The 19,139-nt window shown below is 39.5% G+C and overlaps 1 protein-coding gene across 2 annotated transcripts in view; it reads left to right on the forward strand.

Annotated features, from left to right (window-relative positions):
- The window catches only part of grik2 (glutamate receptor, ionotropic, kainate 2), a 228,737-nt gene that overhangs the window by 194,895 nt on the left and 14,703 nt on the right, over positions 1–19,139 (forward strand). Inside the window, exons 14-16 of one of the 2 annotated variants that reach the window (XM_054622400.1) lie at positions 3,914–4,139; positions 17,018–17,268; positions 17,549–17,576. In XM_054622400.1, the coding sequence (XP_054478375.1) occupies positions 3,914–4,139; positions 17,018–17,268; positions 17,549–17,576 (505 nt within the window). The remainder of the gene's footprint in view (positions 1–3,913; positions 4,140–17,017; positions 17,269–17,548; positions 17,577–19,139) is intronic. The other variant, XM_054622401.1, reaches the window with a different exon arrangement.

Consider the following 19,139-nt stretch of genomic DNA (forward strand, 5'->3'; position numbering starts at 1 on the left):
TCAACAGAACACACACACATTACACAACCCTTTGGCTTAAATAAGTGAGAGTTGGGCTCCATCTCTCACTTATCTCCCAACTTATGTTTCCCTTAGAAATACACCTGTTTATGAGGATGGAATTGTGTGATGACCATGTCAGGTTGTTTGTGGTGCTGATTCCTAAGAACTTAGGAATTTGCCCTCCTTTTTTCTAAAGTCAACAATCATCTCCTTGGTTTTACTGACATTGAGCAATAGGTTGTTCTCTGAGCACCACTCTGAAGGTTGTTGATTTCCTCTCAATATGAAGTCACGTTGTTTGTAATCCGGCCATTACAACAGATGTCTTCATGTCGGGGGTTACAGTTGTGAGTGAACAGTGAGAACAGGAGGGGGCAGCACACAGCCCTGGGGGGCTCCGCTGTTCGACAAGAGAGTGGAGGAGGTTTGACCACCAATCCAGACTATCTGGGGTTTGTTCATGAGTTAGTCCAATATCCAATTAAACAGTGTTGAACTCAAGAGTGCTATGTTTGCCAATCCTTTTCATTTGGCAGATTGTGTTGAATGCTGTGCTTAAATCAACAAAAAAAAAGCATTTTGATGTAGGTGTTTGTGCAAAAGGGCTCAGGAAGAATGGGTGATTGGGAAAATAACCCACCCGCCCTGAGTATTGTTTTTGGGGAAGTACCTCACTTGCTCCGACTTAGTCACATGGATGCGTTTAAATCATGTCTCCACCACGAATAATGCTCCTATTTGACTCTCCATTGGCGTTTTTTCTATTAGGGTCAAAGAACACAAACCAATAGATTAAATTTCGTCCCTATTTCACAAACTTATATGGTACTGAGCTGCCAAAATGATGTTGATGTTAATGGTTATGTCTTCAATGTCTTGACATCTGTTGGGCGGATTGACAGGATTTTTTTGTAAAAAAAAATATCCATCATGCCAGTGATATATCTCAACACCTACAAGATGGATTGGCACTAAATTTGGTCAAGATATACATGGTTACCGGCCGATAAATATCGGGTTGTCCTTCAATCAGAGGATGGGCGCTTCGATCCACTCTGGGTGGTCGGAAGTCTAGAAAAGCTCTATACAAGTGAATTCACCATTAGAACTGACATTTATGTTCCCTTCAGTGTGAAGGGTGCTGATCGTCTGACGTTCAGAATCTTCCATTTTTCCTACCCGAAAAAAGTTTTCTTTGGACTCATGTTTTATACTAATATGCACCTGTAAAACCTTTCAAATCCTGCAATAAATGGTATGAGAAATATGTAAACTCGAATTGAAATCCCGTTAAACAGCTGGTCTGTGCAGTGTTGGCTGCTGGACTGCATCCTCTGCCAGAGCAGCCTCTCTCTTATAATATCTGCTCTACATTAAGGCTCAGTGTTGCTCTGTCCATCAGCATGCAATGAAGGCTCCGCTGCCCTCCCCGACCACAGACATTTATGAAATAGCAACAAAACATGATTTTAGAATTGAATGGATATAGGAAATAGTAGCCAAAATGTCTCACTTAGTAAGTTTTTTAAATTTTTATATTTCTCTTTGTAATATTTGGCCAGAGGCAGCGAAGACATTATAACGTCGCTCTCCATTTCCTTCTGAAGTCATCCAGGTGCTTGCACCACGAAGCAGGATTTGAGGTTAGAGAGGTACTTCAGGGTTCACTCTGGGTTTTCAGTCCTGCAACGGAGGCTCACTTCTTACCGGGGTAGATCACCATAGTAACACTGGTTACGCTGAATACCTAACCTGCTCCGGAGCAGGTTTTGTTCAAGAGAAGAGATAACCTCGAATAAAAGCTTGGTTTTATGATATTATGATAAGATTACCCAAATAGGAAGAAGCTTTATGTCATAGTTTGTTGCCTGCGAGTAGCCTCTGTATTTAGTTAATATTTAGTAGAATTTTATTCATCCCCTCCCGCCACATGAAAGGAGACTTCCCCCCAACAAAATTCACTGTGTAATTTGATGTTAACAGTGTCATCAGTGAGGGCATGTTAGCATGCTGATGTTAGGCACAACGATGCAGTTTAAATGTGGCTTTAAACTTTTTCAATCTGTAGCTAACACCATCAATTTTCACTAACGTTAGTGCCTTGAGTTGCTTGAACATCACAATAAAAGCTTAATAACAACAATAATACTTGCTGAGAATGGATATGTTAGGGAAAACAAATGAAAGATCTTGACAGTGAATGTTTCACGGCATACACAGTGCATTTCTTAATGCAAATTCTAATCTCAATGCTAATTAGTTGTATATGAAAGAAACATTATGAGACATCAATCATATTCTAGTGATAAAAGTGCGATATTATATATATTAAACAATAAATAACTTGGATACACAAACCCACACTGAGATGACAAACGTGTAAATAGCTCACATACTTCCAGGCAAGAAGTATCAGACCACATCCTGTCAATCTTGAATGTGTCTTAATGTAAGCAGTTAAACGACACAAAGCAGTTAATACACAGTGTAAATATCAACCCAGGCAGTGATAACTCAGTCACCATGTTGAGCTAACTAAGGCTGATAGTTTTTCGCCCCATCACCCCACATGACTCACTGCTGCCTAACATACAGCTGGGGGCCTCTCTGCTCTTGTGAACATTAATTGTGATTTGCAGAAAAAAAAGTATGACTGCTATCTACAGATTGTAAACCATCGCTTATCTACAGCCACTTCAATTTTACGACAGGATTTACCAGCAGTTCCTGAAGATACGGCAAGCTGTGAGCATTCTTCAACAGAGGCAGGCCCATGAAAACTTTATCAGACAGGTGATGACTTGAGAGGATCAGACAGCGTGAAGCTGGTACCTGGTGTTTGTGTTTTTTTTAGCTATTGCTAGAATATTCTGATTCAGTTTTACTAAACAAAAAGGATGTCACACATTCTGAAATCCTATGGATGGATTGTTGTGGACTTGTTTACTATTTCGGTTTGACAGCCATTCACGTCGTGTACGAGTTGTGTTTTGGAAGATCTCTCGTATGGTTTAAACACAATCAGCTCTGGGTCCCTGTGTGGAGGCGCTGGGACGCCCTCCCCGGCTCTCTGCCTGACTTGGAGCGTAAGTGGTTATCTGACTCTCCGTGTATTCACAGCCACTGCTCTCGCCTTATCAGCAGTCTGAAGCTTGCATGCTCAATCGCCTGATTTGTCAAGGGTGACTCCAAAAGATTCTGATAGGCACTCCGCAAATCACCCAGTTGATCTAAAATATCGACCAGCCACAAAAAGTCATTACACACAATAATGGCGGGCAGGACCTTGAAGATGTGACTTAATTAGGTTTCAAATGGCTTCAAAAATGCCTCCAAATCGGCTCCCCTGGAGAGTAATGTGCTCTTGGATTTTTTGCCATGATTACAGGTGTAGAAAGTGAGGCACACTGCTGCTGACAACGCTGCTGATCCTAACTATGGGTGATGGCAGCAGCACAGACTGCAGAGATGTACGGTCATACAAAATCACACCGCTGCTGCTACTTAACATGCTTGTCTGCTTCAGCCTACATTCTCCGCACAAGCGATAATAACTGAGGCAGACAGAAAGCATATAGCGTGGCTGCAGCTACAAAAAAAGTTGAAGCAAATGACATTTTCCTAATTAAATTTGGAAAATAATTGAATGCAAATGGTCCTACAGGCTTTGATAGGGCTGTTTACATTGGCATTATTTAAATAAGGGCTCTGCCTGTTATTTTTCCTTTAAGTCACTCAGAATTGTATAACTGCTGAGACAAAAATGAATTCTTCATTAACCTCCGACCTAGAATTTCAGTTAGCTTCACAGCAAACCACAGCGAGGCTTTTAATATGCATACATGTGACAAAGTTCTGTGTCTCAGTTTCTTTTCTCTTACTCATGATGCCCTTCTGTGTCTCCTCACAGAAAACCAAGATCTCCACCTACGATAAGATGTGGGAGTTCATGAGCAGTCGGAGGCACTCAGTGATGGTGAAGAACATCGAGGAAGGCATACACCGGGTGCTCACCTCAGACTACGCATTCCTCATGGAGTCCACCACCATTGAGTTTGTCACCCAGCGAAACTGCAACCTCACCCAGATTGGAGGCCTCATTGACTCCAAAGCCTACGGGGTTGGCACCCCAATGGGTATGTATGCTACATCTACACACTGTGTTTTGCTGAGGCAAAACAGAAACCGTCATGACTCTAACATACCCTGCAAATAAGTTCAAAAACTTGGTGTTGCAATAAGAGGCACTGCAGCAGGCACCAACAGCAGGCACCAACAGGACCAGGCTGTTCTTCCATCACAGCTGTCATAGTAGCTGAATTCGACCAGTGTCTTGCTGTGCGTGGAGTATGAACGATCTTATGAGTTTTCAATGGCTAGACCATGTGTCGTCATGTTTTTTTTGCATTATGTACTTACGTTTGTTTCAAGATTAAAAGCATCAATGCACTGAATGCAACATTCAACACATTTGATGTGAATGTGCAAAGAACAGGTTAAGTTGGAAGTAGTTAAATAGGGCATAGATATTTCCTTGAAAAAAAAGCTCAAATGATAGCCACAAAGATATATATGGAGACCCAGGCCCATGCTACAGTTTCCGAATAATCATAGTGGCCCAGTGGTAGAGGACGGTCATCCTCCAATCAGAGGATCAGCGGTTCTATCCCTGGCTCCAGCAGCCCTTGTCGATGTATGGGCAAGACAGACTGTGCCATCAATGTGATAATGTTAGTTAGATTTCTGATGTGCAGGTGGCACCTTGCATGGTATCAGTGAATGAATGGGTGTGGATGGGTGAATGATGACATGTAGTGTTAAAGCGCTTTGAGGGGTTAATCACAACCCTGGACACCGTTCCCTCCTCAGGTCTATACACTGCAATCTATAGTAATTTAATAATAGATCAGAAGAACAGAAATAGGATCCTACCTCAGTGTCTATGATGACTGTAAGGTCTTGAAAACTCTATTGCACATTGAAAGCTGTGTAAATTGTATTCTGGTGTGATACATTCTTGAGGGTACTAACCCATGTGGAGGAATACTTAGCAGGGAAAATCCTGGGGCTATCTCCAGCAGGCAGAGGAACAGTGTTACATAAATAGAGGGATGAATAGGGAGGGCGTTACATTACACTGTGTGTGTCTGGAGGTGCAACATTTGATTACGGGGCTCAGCAGCAGATTGTCATAATCCTGTTATGAATGCAGTGAAAAGAAATACTCTGGTTAAGTAGCTGCAGAATTATAAATGGCAGACAACTTCACATGATGACCTCATGCAAAAGGCTGCTCTCAAATCATGTTCATTCACTAAAGTAGTTCCTGCAGTGTTTATGCCTCTTGCAAACAGGGCTTTTGAGTAGCATTCTGTCTCAATGAATGCAGGCTAATTAATCTAAAGCTCGAAAGCTCTGGCTACATGTAAGAAGTGTTATGTCGGAAGCTTTTTGTTTATTTAATAACCACCCTGAACACATTAGAAACATACTAGAGGAAACAGAAGATGATGCTAAGGTTATCTTGTTGCCAATATGTAGCATTCATTAGCAGAATTGCTGATACAGTATGTAACGCCTGCAGTGAAAGTATCTTTGCACATGTTTGATTGTGGTTTATAGAGATCATTTTACAGTTAAAGCAGGCTGTTCAAATGACATGAACCATTCCTACACCGGGCCAGATGAATGCATCACTCACTGTGCTGTCCATAGTATTTGCTTCTGATTGTTAAAATGGAAAAACAAGGCAAATTTTATTTAATATTTTAGAATTGTTGTGAAATTATCTAAAGAAATCAGTTTCTGAATACATTTGAAATCAGTGGTAGAATCAGGCTGTCTGAGGGGCAGCTATGAAAAAAACAGCCCCAGCTGAATGTGTTTGGGCGTCAGCACACAAACGTATTCTAGCATGTAGGGCACTTCATCTCCTTTCCCCCACTGGAAGGGGACCCGAGAGGGCACTTTTGCTGCATTTCTTTGGAACAGCGGGGCACCAAGGGAGACATGTCATGGCTGATGAAAGCAAAACAAGCATGGCCGACCCAAATGCAGAGTTAGTCAGACTGATTAGATAAAGATACTTTTAATTAAAATAAAAGTATCACAGGTTCCCAAAAGGCAGGCAGGTACAGCTGGCAGATCACAGCCAAGCAAAACTCCATGTGGCAGCAGAGACAAACTGACAAAAGACAAGAGGAGCACAGAGACGAAAAGGAGGGCGATAACGAAGGACACTCATAAGGGGCAGGGTAGACAATCAAAACAGCGGGAAACACACAAAGGCAGGAAGTAAAACCAGACACGACATATGAGGAGAATTAATTTACAGACTACGAAAAATCCCTGGACTAGCAAGGGGACAGTACTGCTTTTGTTGGGGACTATTTACAGGGGCGGATTAATCCACATTTGGTGCTCTGTGAATATCTGTTTCAGCAGAATGTTGTACGTGATGAAGAAACACACTCAATACTTGTACGCTAAATCAATAAATTGTTGGTTTGGGTAATTTCATAAGATTTGTTGTTATTAAATATAGAACATCACTATACTGGTCCTTTGAGAGTTGTGTGGTAAATTGCCCTCAATGTTTCACTGAAGAATTTTGGGGATCCGTGATTGTCTGCTACATATTCAACTTTACCCTTAATATCCAGTCTAAGCCCTTTTATTTCACTTCATGTGAAATGGTTATCAAAAATCATCGCATACCTCGCTGTCTGACAGCATCCTGATTACAGCTATTCATTGTAGCATTAATTACACCCAAGACTCCATGCTTCTTATGGTTGCACCATTCCAACAAATGTGAATACTCTGCTTGTCTCCGAAACCCAGCCTGAAATATTGGTATGGTATCTGAGAACACGACTAGAATAAAAAACAAAAGAAAGACCCGGACATTTTGACACGAAAATTGTCACATTTATAGACATTTTCCACAATCAGCAAACAAACAAATATTATCAGCATGCGCTTTCAGAAATCTCTCTGTATGGAGAATAGATGATATCCAGTGGCTGTTTCATCCTGACAAATCAGGGAAACGTCCTCTGGGACTGTGAGCGTTGGCAAGGTCGTTTGCCGCTGTTTGTGTATGCTCTGCTGGTCAGCCACACAAGGTAATTTGAGTGACTGTTTTGCTGTGTGTGAAAACAGTGGAGGTAGGCTATATTTGCTTTGGGTGATTGCATTTCTTGACTGATGTGCTCCTTTTGAAGGTTCGCTACAGTGTGTGTGTGTGTGTGTGTGTGTGTGTGTGTGTGTGTGTGTGTGTGTGTGTGTGTGTGTGTGTGTGTGTGTGTGTGTGTGTGTGTGTTTGTGCATTTGCCTGTTTGCTTTTGTGTGTCTGCATGCATGCCTAGATGGCTGTATACATCTATTTATATGCTACATGTGCACGTGTGTATGCCACCGGAAGAAAGAAAGCAGGCTTAAGAGGGTGAGTGGGATGAAGGGGAAGTGAGTGCTCGCCTGTGGCAGCTGTGCACCACACAGATTGTCCGTAGCGAAGGAGGGAGTGGTGTTGGCATCATTACTCCCTGGTGGCCCATTCACATGCAGTCAGAACAAGGTATTTAAATTGCTAATCCTACCCTTTTACTACCCTTTACCATATGCAGCCTGTATTCCCATGTAGCCGGACCATTTAGCATATATCTCATTGACTTGAACAGAGAGTAGGTGTCGGCCTGCATTAGAACCTGGGCCGTGATAGAGCCACAGCACTCAGCGATCGGCCCCTTGGTAGCTCCCTCAGCTCTGTAACGGACAGACTTAGTTCACCCTCCAGCTGTTAGTCATAGCTCATTCTAATGGTGCGTTTACTGCATGAAGCCTTTACTAGCAGCTTCCGTTGATTCTCAGGACAATATTTAAACATATGAATAGCTGTTGTAGAACAACAATGGATCCCGTGTGTTAAAAAAACCCATTATAGAAATGCAGAGGATTTACCATTTTGTTTTAAGTAAAATGTTCATATCCAGAGAGACTCCATCTCTATGTTCAGACAGCAGGCAAATCTGATCTGTTTCTTAAATCAAATCTTTAAGACAGATTGTATGCACTGTTATTTGCAAGTGATCAGATTTGTCACTAACCTATCTGCATTTGGTCACAACGTAGGCGTCAGTAACTACCTAGTTACGCTGGTGACACGGTCTCAAGTTTGCTTTGGCTGCACCCTCCCATCGATTGGAAATATTCCGATTGACTTCTTTATCATTATATACAGATTTTACCCAAATTCTGCCCACTATATTGTATAACTCTGGAAACTTTAAGCCCTCCACTGATTGTGAGAATGAAGTTTTGTGAGTCTTAACAATGTTTGGCAGCACAGCATTTGTTTGTAATGACTTGTAGTTCAGTAGTGAAATAGTCTGTATACAGAAAATCTATTCAACCTGAGCCTAACTAAATGACACAAATGCAGCAAATTACAAATATATAAGAACTTTGATGATGGTAAATCAGTCCGTCTGTCACCTTTATATCTCACCAATATTACCAGCTAGATTACCACGAACCGAGAGCTGTTAATATTTACGATGATATCATTGAGTTCCTTTCAAAATGTGTGAGAAATTTAGAAAAGCCCGAAAATAAGAAGCAGCAGCACAACTGAGACATCTATATATCTTTCTATGTTTATTTATTCACTCGACATTTTCTGCATTATATTTTTATAGAGATATTTCAAAGTGCATTTGCATACTAGAGGAGAACAGAGTGTGGAACAGAGTGTGGATGGAACATATCGTCATGTTGTGGTGTGAAATAGGAAAGTGGTATCAAGCCATTCCTAATTAATACTGAACAAAAACAAAACGCTTGTGAGACAAATATATTCCCCTTTCATCATGGCCCTTCCAATGTCTCCCATCTGTCCTTGCGTCAGTAGCATGGCCGTCTGCTGGGATCCAGGCAGGGGAACGCCTGCCCTCCACTGTCTCAGAGTGTGAGGCCAAGATTAGTTTTCTTCTTTGCCTCTCTTTAGGCTTGTGCTTTTGGCAGTTTTTCCTGTACCGGATACTTTTTAGTGGATAGAGCTTGGACCTGAAGCTGTTGACACTGTTTGAAATGCCCTCTTACCAACATCAGTTGTTCGGGTCATTTTCCGTGTTTGTGTGTTTTTCTCACACATAAACGATATGTGTTAATGTGTGCTGTTCGAATAAGTCATTAAAGGCAGTCACTGCCCGCACTACCATCACATTTTGTATTTGCCAATTTTGTTCCGGGAGCTTGTGCAGCTGCTGTCTCCTCCTCTGCCCTGACTGAAGTCTCAGGAGGCTCTGCATTATTCATCATCCTTCTTTTCTCTTTGTTTCTCTCCCTGATGAGTATCAATCTTCATTTGACTACATTAGGCTGCATTAATCAAACAGGGTTTGGGGGAAGTGTCTGCTCTGCTTGTCAGCAGGCTGCTGTCCTTCCAGTCGTCTCTGCCACTGCCCGCCGGGCTGTTCAGCTCTGCCTCATAAACAGGAAGGGTCGTCAATGCATTTCTGTGAGATAGAAGATCTCCAACGGCGTGACCCGCGGCAACTTACTCCACCTAGGCCCCCCCGACCACTTTCACCTCCACCCGATCACACTCCGGGATGTGTGTGATAGAGATGGAAAGGATATTAAACAGAGAGTGCAAACAGACTGAAGATTCAGCATGGACATCAATTCTCTGGAGGTCCGTTCATTTCAAAATATTCACCACCATTTCCAAACCTAATCAGTGCACCACCTCTATTTGTGGAGCGACACGTCATGTGACCGATGAGATTTTGATACAGGATGCAAAGAAAAGGAAAAACTGAAAGACATAATAGCTATTAGACCACATACTCTTTATTGGTATAGTCACACCATGAGTCCTATGAATACCTCCCCCAATGAAGATGAGACATGGTGGTGATGGTAGTTAGGATCTAAAGAGACTGAGCCTTTATCTTAAATCTTATGGATGTGTTTATGAACCCATTTGACTGATCCAAAGCGTGACACACTCCGTTGGTTCTGATTTAACACAGTCCCAGTGAAATTTGTGAAATAATCACAAAATTCAATTGAATCAGACCCAAATTTTCCGTTTTATTTTGTGTTGTTCGGCACTTGTCAATTCGGGTTTGAAATAGAGTCCTGGGGACAATTAAGAGCAGTATTCAAATGATGTGATTAAGTGATGGAAGATGACAAACCTTTAGCACTTCATAAGGAATAAAAAAGAAGCCAGTAGCCTGCAAATTATCAAAACATATAAGATGTAATATGAGGAGGTCCCATTTAATTCTTATTCATGTTATTTGATGTAATGGCCCCTGCAATAAGGAAGAAAATAGATAAATACTGAATGTTTAGAATAAATTATTTAATTGTAATCAAGACATTTGAGACTCATCTTCTTTATGCTTGTCATCAACACAGTTATCTGAAGTTAGGAGCGTATGAGCCCCTCGGACGATTAAAAGAACAGAAAGTTAAGATACGAATACCAGTGCTTGTGCATGAGTTAATTAATTAAATCAAGAGGTAAAATAATGATTTTAATATATTTCAGAATTGTAGAAAGACTGCTAATCTGTATTTAAATGTTTTTAAAGCAGGAAATTATTGACTCAAATCTACTTTTGAGTCAATAATTTGTCAGCTGAATCAAATGATTTACAGGATATCTAACCTTTCAACCTTTGTTTCATTAGAAAATATTCAATTTTTTTTATTAATTTCAATTACATTTAACTGTTGTAGCTCTATTCCATATAAAATAAATTACAAATGTTGCACAAACTTTGTACAACATGCGACATCCTCTGTTTTTGGCCATCCAATGGAGAAGGAAAAGCCCCCCCCCCCCCCCCCCCCCCAAAAAAAAGGCTAGAAGTAATAGCTTTCCTGTGTACAGAATTAACAGAATAATAACAGAATAATGATAGAAAAGTGATTACTGCTAATAATAACAGCAGCAGTGGATATAATAGAATGACAATGAATATATGTCTTGTTATAAATATTTGACTCCTTTCTTTACGAAGGCGATAAAGTATGTCCATGAATATTTGATATTAGATATGACTTTACAGTTACTTACAATTCCTTCTCGGCATTGAGGAGTTGCATGTTTGGTTCTTTCATCACTCGTTGACTTCTTGCTTCTGCACAGAATATTTGGTCCCTGGCGTTTTGGAGAACACTTTTCGAACAATACGTTGAGCATGAATGTCTCACGCGCCATGGAAGCACACATAACGGTGTCTCATGTGTGTTTAAACAAGGTTTCATATATTTATAACACAGAACTATAATGCTTTTCACGTTATCAAAATCCCCAGAATAGAATTATTTGAAATACTTACACATATTTATTTGTTGTTATTTGTGTTTGTTCCTAACATGCAAAACAAATATTTCTATGTATTACAAAGAGAGCAGCTCTTGGTGGGATAAAAATACATATCTTCAGGGTGTAAGACATTGCAGCACATTTGAATTTCAATTCATTTTCTTCTTCATTGAGAGACAATGCATTCGGGATCGGTGTACTATTACTCTGCTTTGATCTGGAAGATTACATGCGTCTTTGTCTGGATTCGGCATGGCCTGTCACTCCGCTCTACACTCCTCCCTGAATTGGAGAATTAAGCTTCTGTTTTATGGGCACACATGCAGCTCACAAATGAACATATTCTGTATAGCACTGTCAAGGATAACAGCACATTTCTCCATCTATCAGCCAACCAGACTCTCAATACATTTCATTAATTGTCACTTACAGTACACCTTGTCTGTTATCACTGCTGTGCGCAGCATCTTATTTACATTCACACATTAACTAAGTGTCCTGATTCAGTTTCTTTTTCCTTATGTGATCAAATCTAATGAGGACTAATCAGTGTGAACATTGAAATCAAATACATTTTCATCAGAATTACAAGGGCATAATTAGTGAAATCAGAGTCTGAGCAAAAGAAACGTATATGAATATTTAATTAGAAAAATCTGTATTTGAGTTTGTCAAAACTGTGATTTTTATTTCCCAAAGCCTTGCAACACTGTGATCAGCTTAAAATGTATTTCATTTGGAAAAGTACAACATTTCAAGGCCAAACTTTCTCTCGGCCAGTTACAGAGGAGTCATTCATTCAATAAATAGTCACTTCCATGTGTGGTTACAGTCAACTACATAAGAACACACCCCACCCAACTCTAAAGACAGAGAGTACATCACAAAGCAATTTACATTTTCACAAATAGAGGATACATTAAGTCAACACAACCTCATATCTAAAAGACAGAATAGCCAATTACTTTTATTGTGTTCAGGCAACAAAATGAAATAGGATAGGCTGGATTTAAACATGAGCGTTTGAGAGGTATGTAAAGTGGTTACCTACTGAAGTCGTTAAGTTAGTCAAGTACTATCGTACTGTAGGTATGTACAAACAAAATAAAACACCCGACCCCAGGAGACCACTGTTTTTGTTCTGTGTGAAACCAAAAGCAAACGCGTGTTATGTTAGGTTGTTAGAATGAGGGTGATTGTTATTTATTCACAATATTTACGTTGTTACGGTTGTAACATTATTATTTTAACTCAAACCATGATATTTTTCTAACCTTAACCAAGGGATTTTGTTGCCTAAACCTAACCATTTGTTTCACAATGTTAACCACATGGCATTGTTTCTGCAACAATGATAACAGTCTGATATGAAACCTATTTATGATTCAGAAACATAGAGATTCAATATAACCTGTGTTTTGCAGAAACACGCAAATCCAACATTCATTTTTCCCATCGATTCTGTTGATTTACTACTATGAACTATGCCCCCTATTCTGGACATGTTGTTAAACTACTCAGGAAGGAAGGGGCTTTAAAGGAATAGTTCAATGTTTCAGGGTATACGTGTATTCACTTACTGAGAGTAGAACAGAAGACTGATACATCTCATGTCAGTATTATCAATATGAAGTTACTAATTATGAAGTTCGCTAATTAACCTGTGATAATTATTTTTATTTGAACAATTACCCACTCCTGATAAACAAGTGGTCCAGGTGTTGGACTGTTTCTTGGCTGTCTTGTTGTCACTGTGATGTTGCCAGGCAACCAACGGAGACTCCAGGAAGTCTCTGCTTCAGGCAAACCAATAGCAACAAAAAACAGATGAAGGATAATGCAAAGAAGAAACACAAACAGAATGCAGCCACAGCTCTTACGTTAAGTAACTTATTCCAGTATTACTAACACCCTTTTTTATCTTTGCTTAGCTTTTATGTCATTGTTGTGGTGATAATTGTTCTTGGAACTGTGAACATTGAGAGACATTGGCCCATGAAGATTATTCTGATTCTGACAACACATACTGTATATCTACCCAGCATTTTTCCCAAACCCCCTGTTCAGTGGTGCTTAACTCAGACCCTGTCATAAAAAATAAAAAATCATTCCAAAACACAATCAGGAAACAGTTACTCTTAAACATAAAGGAACATACATACAGATATCCATACATATGACATGTTAGATTATTACATATAAACCACAAGAAAACCGTAAAGAAACTCATGAACCCTAGAACAACATATGCCTGACAATTTAGTCATCTGGAATGATCCAAATATGAAATAATGGGTGTAAAAACGTGTTGCCTGTTAAGTAATTTTTTTCTAGCAGCATAAATTGTGATACATGCTTAATGAATAAGTTTAATAAAAAGATGCTGCAGAACTGAAGGCATGAGGTAGCACATGTTGTTAAACAAAACATTAAAAACAGTTTTAAAAATAAGATTTCTTGTCTAACCTCTGTGCAGTCACAGATGTTTTGGGGGGAAGAGTTCCAGCAATGGAAGTGGACCAGTCATCCCGTGTGTTGGGGTGGGGTGGTATTCGGTCCTGGATTGTAGACCAGTAAGGTAGGAGGAGCTATGATCACGCAAGGACTTTGGACCATTGAAAGTCAGTAGCAGTCCTTCAGGGCAGGAGTGATGTGGTTACAGGAGTGCTAGTGAGTGAGCAGCCGAGCAGCAGGGTTTTGGATGTAGTGTAATTTATTAGTGATTTTGGATGATGCACCATAAAGAATGCTATTGCAGTGTTGGAGTCTGGATGTGATGAAGGCATGTATCAGAGTTTTAAGGGGGAAAAAAGAGGGACATGTATTGATTTATTGAATAAGCATGAATAGCTGAGACTGTCATCAGATAAGAATTTTGTAAGTGAATATAAAGACCTGTCGTGTTTATGGAGCTTTGATGTATCACAGCCGAGGCCAGCCATCTGGTTCTCTATATAAAAATGGAGGAGGAGCCGATGGTGCTCTGTGTATTTCACAACTCTAACATAAAGCCCATTTACAAAGGAACCACCATTGCTCTATTTTCAACGCAGTGGGTCAGTAGGCATCAGACCCATATCATGCTCATATCAATGTGTGTTATGACACTTGTACAACACAATGCTCACTTTGGTCCAGTCCATGTTATCACAGCTGAGGTCTTTCCATTTGTTTTGAGCTGGCCCAGTTTCAAGGTTGGCTGTTTCTTTGTCGTAGCGAGTGATTTATGTGATACACATTGGCCTGTTGTTCCACTGAAGGGAAGGTATCCACTGTAGATGGCAATGAATGTGGATAGAAATTCGCCATCACCATGTTGATAGATGCTTTTGAAGCATGCTGGCCGGCATACTCTGAAATAAATGGTCAGATAGCAGAAACCCTTGGGCAGAGATGAAGGCGAGGAGAGATGTTAAAGAGTGTGAGCACAGCCTGGTGACTGACGCCACACCGCTGAGGGCCGCGGCTTAGAGTGGGGGAGCGCGGCCGATCATTGTCACCATTTTTGCTCTTTTGGGTCGACTACATAGAACCGTCGCAAAACTGGCACTGAATACTAACTACTAATCACGGAGATCGCTAACACTGGAGCTGGCCATCTGATAGTGTTTTCTGATCTCGACATGTTTCCCCCACTGTGCTCCAGAGAGAGTTCATCCTAAGTGTTTACCATAATAGATGTTATTAGTTTTTTAAATAATTCAAGATGCATTAACACCCTATTTGCAGTGTGTGTTGGCTGTGCCGTTGGGAGGTTTTGGAAGCTGAAGTGTTTTTTTTATTTATCAAGGCTTCACCCTTCAGGTTTAATCAGGGATCTTGACATGTGACTGGTTTTGATCAGCAGAGCAGGGGAAGGGCTGGAGTTCTTTACCTGGGGAGGGGGTATTTCAAGGCTCTCTTTGGGGACGTTAACTTATTAAGTCAAGGTAACAGCTCACAGTGCAAACATTAGCACAGATTAACCATGGCAACTGGTTTTAATTAGACAGCTATAGAGGTAGAATGAGTGCAGCTATGAGCCCCAAAGATGTATTTTAGGTTTATTAGTTTAGTGTTGTTGGGCCTGTGGGGACAATGAAATGGTAATGCTATACATAAGCATTAATATTTTACAATGTTAAACAGGTGCAATGAAAAATACTGTAATGTAGACTGGAATGTAGTGAATTCTAATGAGGTTTCGATACAAACACAGCGATACACAGCAGTGGAGACTATTTGTAATAATGAAGGTGCTTTCCAGAGGTAAGAACGGAGGACGGAGGAGGCTTTAAACAACAGCATGAGACAAATAAAGCAGCTGAACATCTCACACACTGATTCATGATAGTAGAAAAATAAGACATAAAACATGACTTGTGCTAAAATGATACAACACATGCACAAATAAGAGACATAGTGAAGTGTTTACCTAGAATTCTGAAGTAACATAATCACCATTCTAAAAACTGCTGGCTATATGGGACATATGACGCTAAATACCACTTAGCATTATTTACCAGCTATTAGAAGTCTGTTAATATGAACTGTAAAGACGTTTTTAAAGCAGTATGACAACAGTAACAGTGATCCAAAATGATACCCATGAAAATCCACATTATACTGACAAAGCTACAAAAAGAAAAAAGGAAAAGTTGATATGGTTGTGATTTTGGATGTGATAAAGATTATTAAGAATTAAAACAAGTCATTGTTACCTTTTGGTTTCACACAAGTGACGAGCAGCATCCTCCTGGATAAAGCTTGTGTTTGTTTGAGAACAGCCTGATCTAGTTTGTGTTTAGATAAGATATGTTGTCATTTAAAACCAAAATAAATAACACTTATACTTCAATAAAACCATGTCTTCTGCTCAATAATTAGGATAGATTTATCAAAATCATATCATATACTATCAGAGAGAATTTCAAGTTTACTGTCATGTGCATTGTAATACAATTAAATACTCTGCCTTACATAAGGGGCACACGTCCCAATACAACAAAGAAACAAGTAGAGAAACATTACACACAATATATCATACAGGCTTTAGTAAAGGTATCTTTACATGTTGTATTCAGAAGCATTTTGTACGTGTTGACACAAAAATTCTCAATGCTAAATCAGTGTACACCTACTATAGAGACGTAAGCTTTGATTAGTGTCTCTGGATAACAACTAAAACACATTGTAGATTCAGTCAAAAAGGAAAACGGATTCTATAAATTTGGTTTGTGTTACTCTGCAAAAAATATATTCAGTCCCTGTATTCAAAATACCAGAACTTAAATGTTTACATGAAATAAAGTTAATTTCGGAGTACATACAATATCATGATTATTCCCTTTTAATACAACCCGACTTTGTGTAAAACAGTGATTGACTGCAAGAAATCAACTAAAACACTAACAAGGCTGATTAGTTAGGAAGACATATCACAAAGTATTCCATCTATTCAACTAAGCAGTATTTTCTTTACAACACATTGAGTTGTTGACTTAATTACCTCTTTGGTTGAGCTGGCAGTTTAGCTCCCTGAGGTTTAAGTAAATGAGATGAACAAACTTTGGCTGACCATCAAAGTCAATATTTGATAAAGGTGTAAATCTGTGCTGAGATAACACAAAGGCACTGATTAAGTCGTGTTGGTTGCTCAAGCTGACCTCATGTATTTTGGTCCTTCAGGCTCTCCGTACCGAGATAAGATCACTATTGCCATCCTTCAGCTTCAGGAGGAAGGGAAGCTGCACATGATGAAGGAGAAGTGGTGGAGAGGAAACGGCTGTCCAGAGGAGGAGAGTAAGGAGGCCAGCGCCCTCGGGGTGCAGAACATCGGAGGGATCTTCATTGTCCTGGCCGCCGGACTTGTCCTCTCTGTGTTCGTTGCCGTGGGAGAGTTCCTCTACAAGTCCAAACAGAATGCACAACTTGAAAAGGTAAGAATTACCTCTGACTTCCACCTCTGCTTTGTTATTTACAACCATGATAGCAGAATTTCTACTTTCTATAACCACATATGCTGTGAAAGTCTCATGGCAAATAAATAAATCTATAAAAGCTAACAAATGAAACAAAATATATGCTAAATATATGTTCTGATATACAGTTTTTAAAGAAATCATTTGTTTGCAAATTTGCGGAAACTCACACTATAATAACATTGCTATATCATATGCAGTAAGATAAGGGTTGGTTTCTTTGCATTTATTCACTTAGGCCCAATGGCGACAACGAGATAAGAAACGTGAGGAATTCTGCTGTCACCATGGATCCAAGCTAGACTTTAACCACCATCTCAAATGACCTCAAGAAAAACTCCAGAAACTTTTTTTTCTTTTGTAATCTAACATGATCTAAACCTTACCAAAACTTTTAAACTGTTTTTTTATGTTTTTTGTTTTTCTTGACACTCCTGGGGAATGGGAACACTAAGATTAGTTGAATAAAAGGTTTGGAGGGCTGGCTTTAATATACAGTGGGATCACAGGCACATGCCCTGCTGCATCACCCATGTCGTCAACAGCTACATCCACAAACACACACCTCCCCACTTCTGCTGTCCATTTCCATTCTGCTTATGAATCTAAGTCTTTTCACTGTTCATATCTGTGGCATTTAGTTCATGCATTACGTTTCTGGATTAGTGCAGCAGCAGAAACACAAGACTGTGTTGTTTGACTAGAGCTTCCCAGCAAACATTGAGACACTGAATATTTGCTGATAGGACAACAAACTTAGGACAACTCTAAATACATAAATTCACGGTTTGTCCCGTTCAAAAACTTAATCCGGTTAATAACTCCTTAAACAAAATATGCATCTTAACGCAGACTTGTTCAACTGCCAAACATCTCTAAACTGCTTTACATATTTTAACTCAGGTCTTCTTTAGGCTTGAAGCAGCTGTAACTGTATAAAAAGGTTTAGAAAATGTAAGTATGTCCTTTTGTATTAATAATTACGTATATAACATAGTATGTTTTTTTGTACGACTTAATGTGTTTCCATTAGCAGACAAAAAAGCAGTAATGAATTATTTTATGCGCAGCAGCTGATAGATAGATGCTAAAGCTAAGCAAGCTATTAGCCAACTGGCTTCTACGTCGCTCTGCTACAACGATTGCATAAGCTCTCAATTTAGATTGCTGCTACGTCTAGCAAAAAAATATGTGACACTTATATCACTATTGTTTCCAGAAGAGCGAACAGTGAACCTAGAGGAGCCCCAATACTGTGGACGGAACACAGCAGCATAATGCCCAAAAATATATATTTATCCAGATGAGAGGTGGAGAAAGCTATGTTTGTTCAGTAGAGACAGAAACAAAACAACACCAGAAATTTTAAAGTAATTTTGCACTTTAAAAAAAAATATATATATATTAATTCCCCAAAAATGTTTCACCCAGTATTTAAAATATAATTTAATACTTATTTTAGATTATTATTTTATTCCAATTCAGTAATAATTGAAACACGGGTCACAGTCATTATACAGACACTAGTTAGGTAATTTGTAAAACTAAATGAAAACTATTTCAAAATATTTAGAACGCTGATTGAATATATTGTAAGCTCACACTATCAGAGCTCCTCCGACGAGTCCTCTGTTTTTGCCGTGTTTTTTTGCCTTTAAAGTAAAATGCTACCGTGGGAGGAAAGAAACATGGATCCCATATTCTGGAGCGATGCAGTACTTATCCTGGAAGAGTTCAGTAACAGCTTACTTCCACATTTGAGTGTATTGATTGTACTGTGTTTTAGCTTCGCCCAGTGACCCTTTATTGATGAGTCAGATACCTCTGTG

The sequence above is a fragment of the Anoplopoma fimbria genome, chromosome 20 (assembly GCF_027596085.1).
Source record: "Anoplopoma fimbria isolate UVic2021 breed Golden Eagle Sablefish chromosome 20, Afim_UVic_2022, whole genome shotgun sequence".
In the NCBI taxonomy this organism is placed as follows: Eukaryota; Metazoa; Chordata; class Actinopteri; order Perciformes; family Anoplopomatidae; genus Anoplopoma; species Anoplopoma fimbria.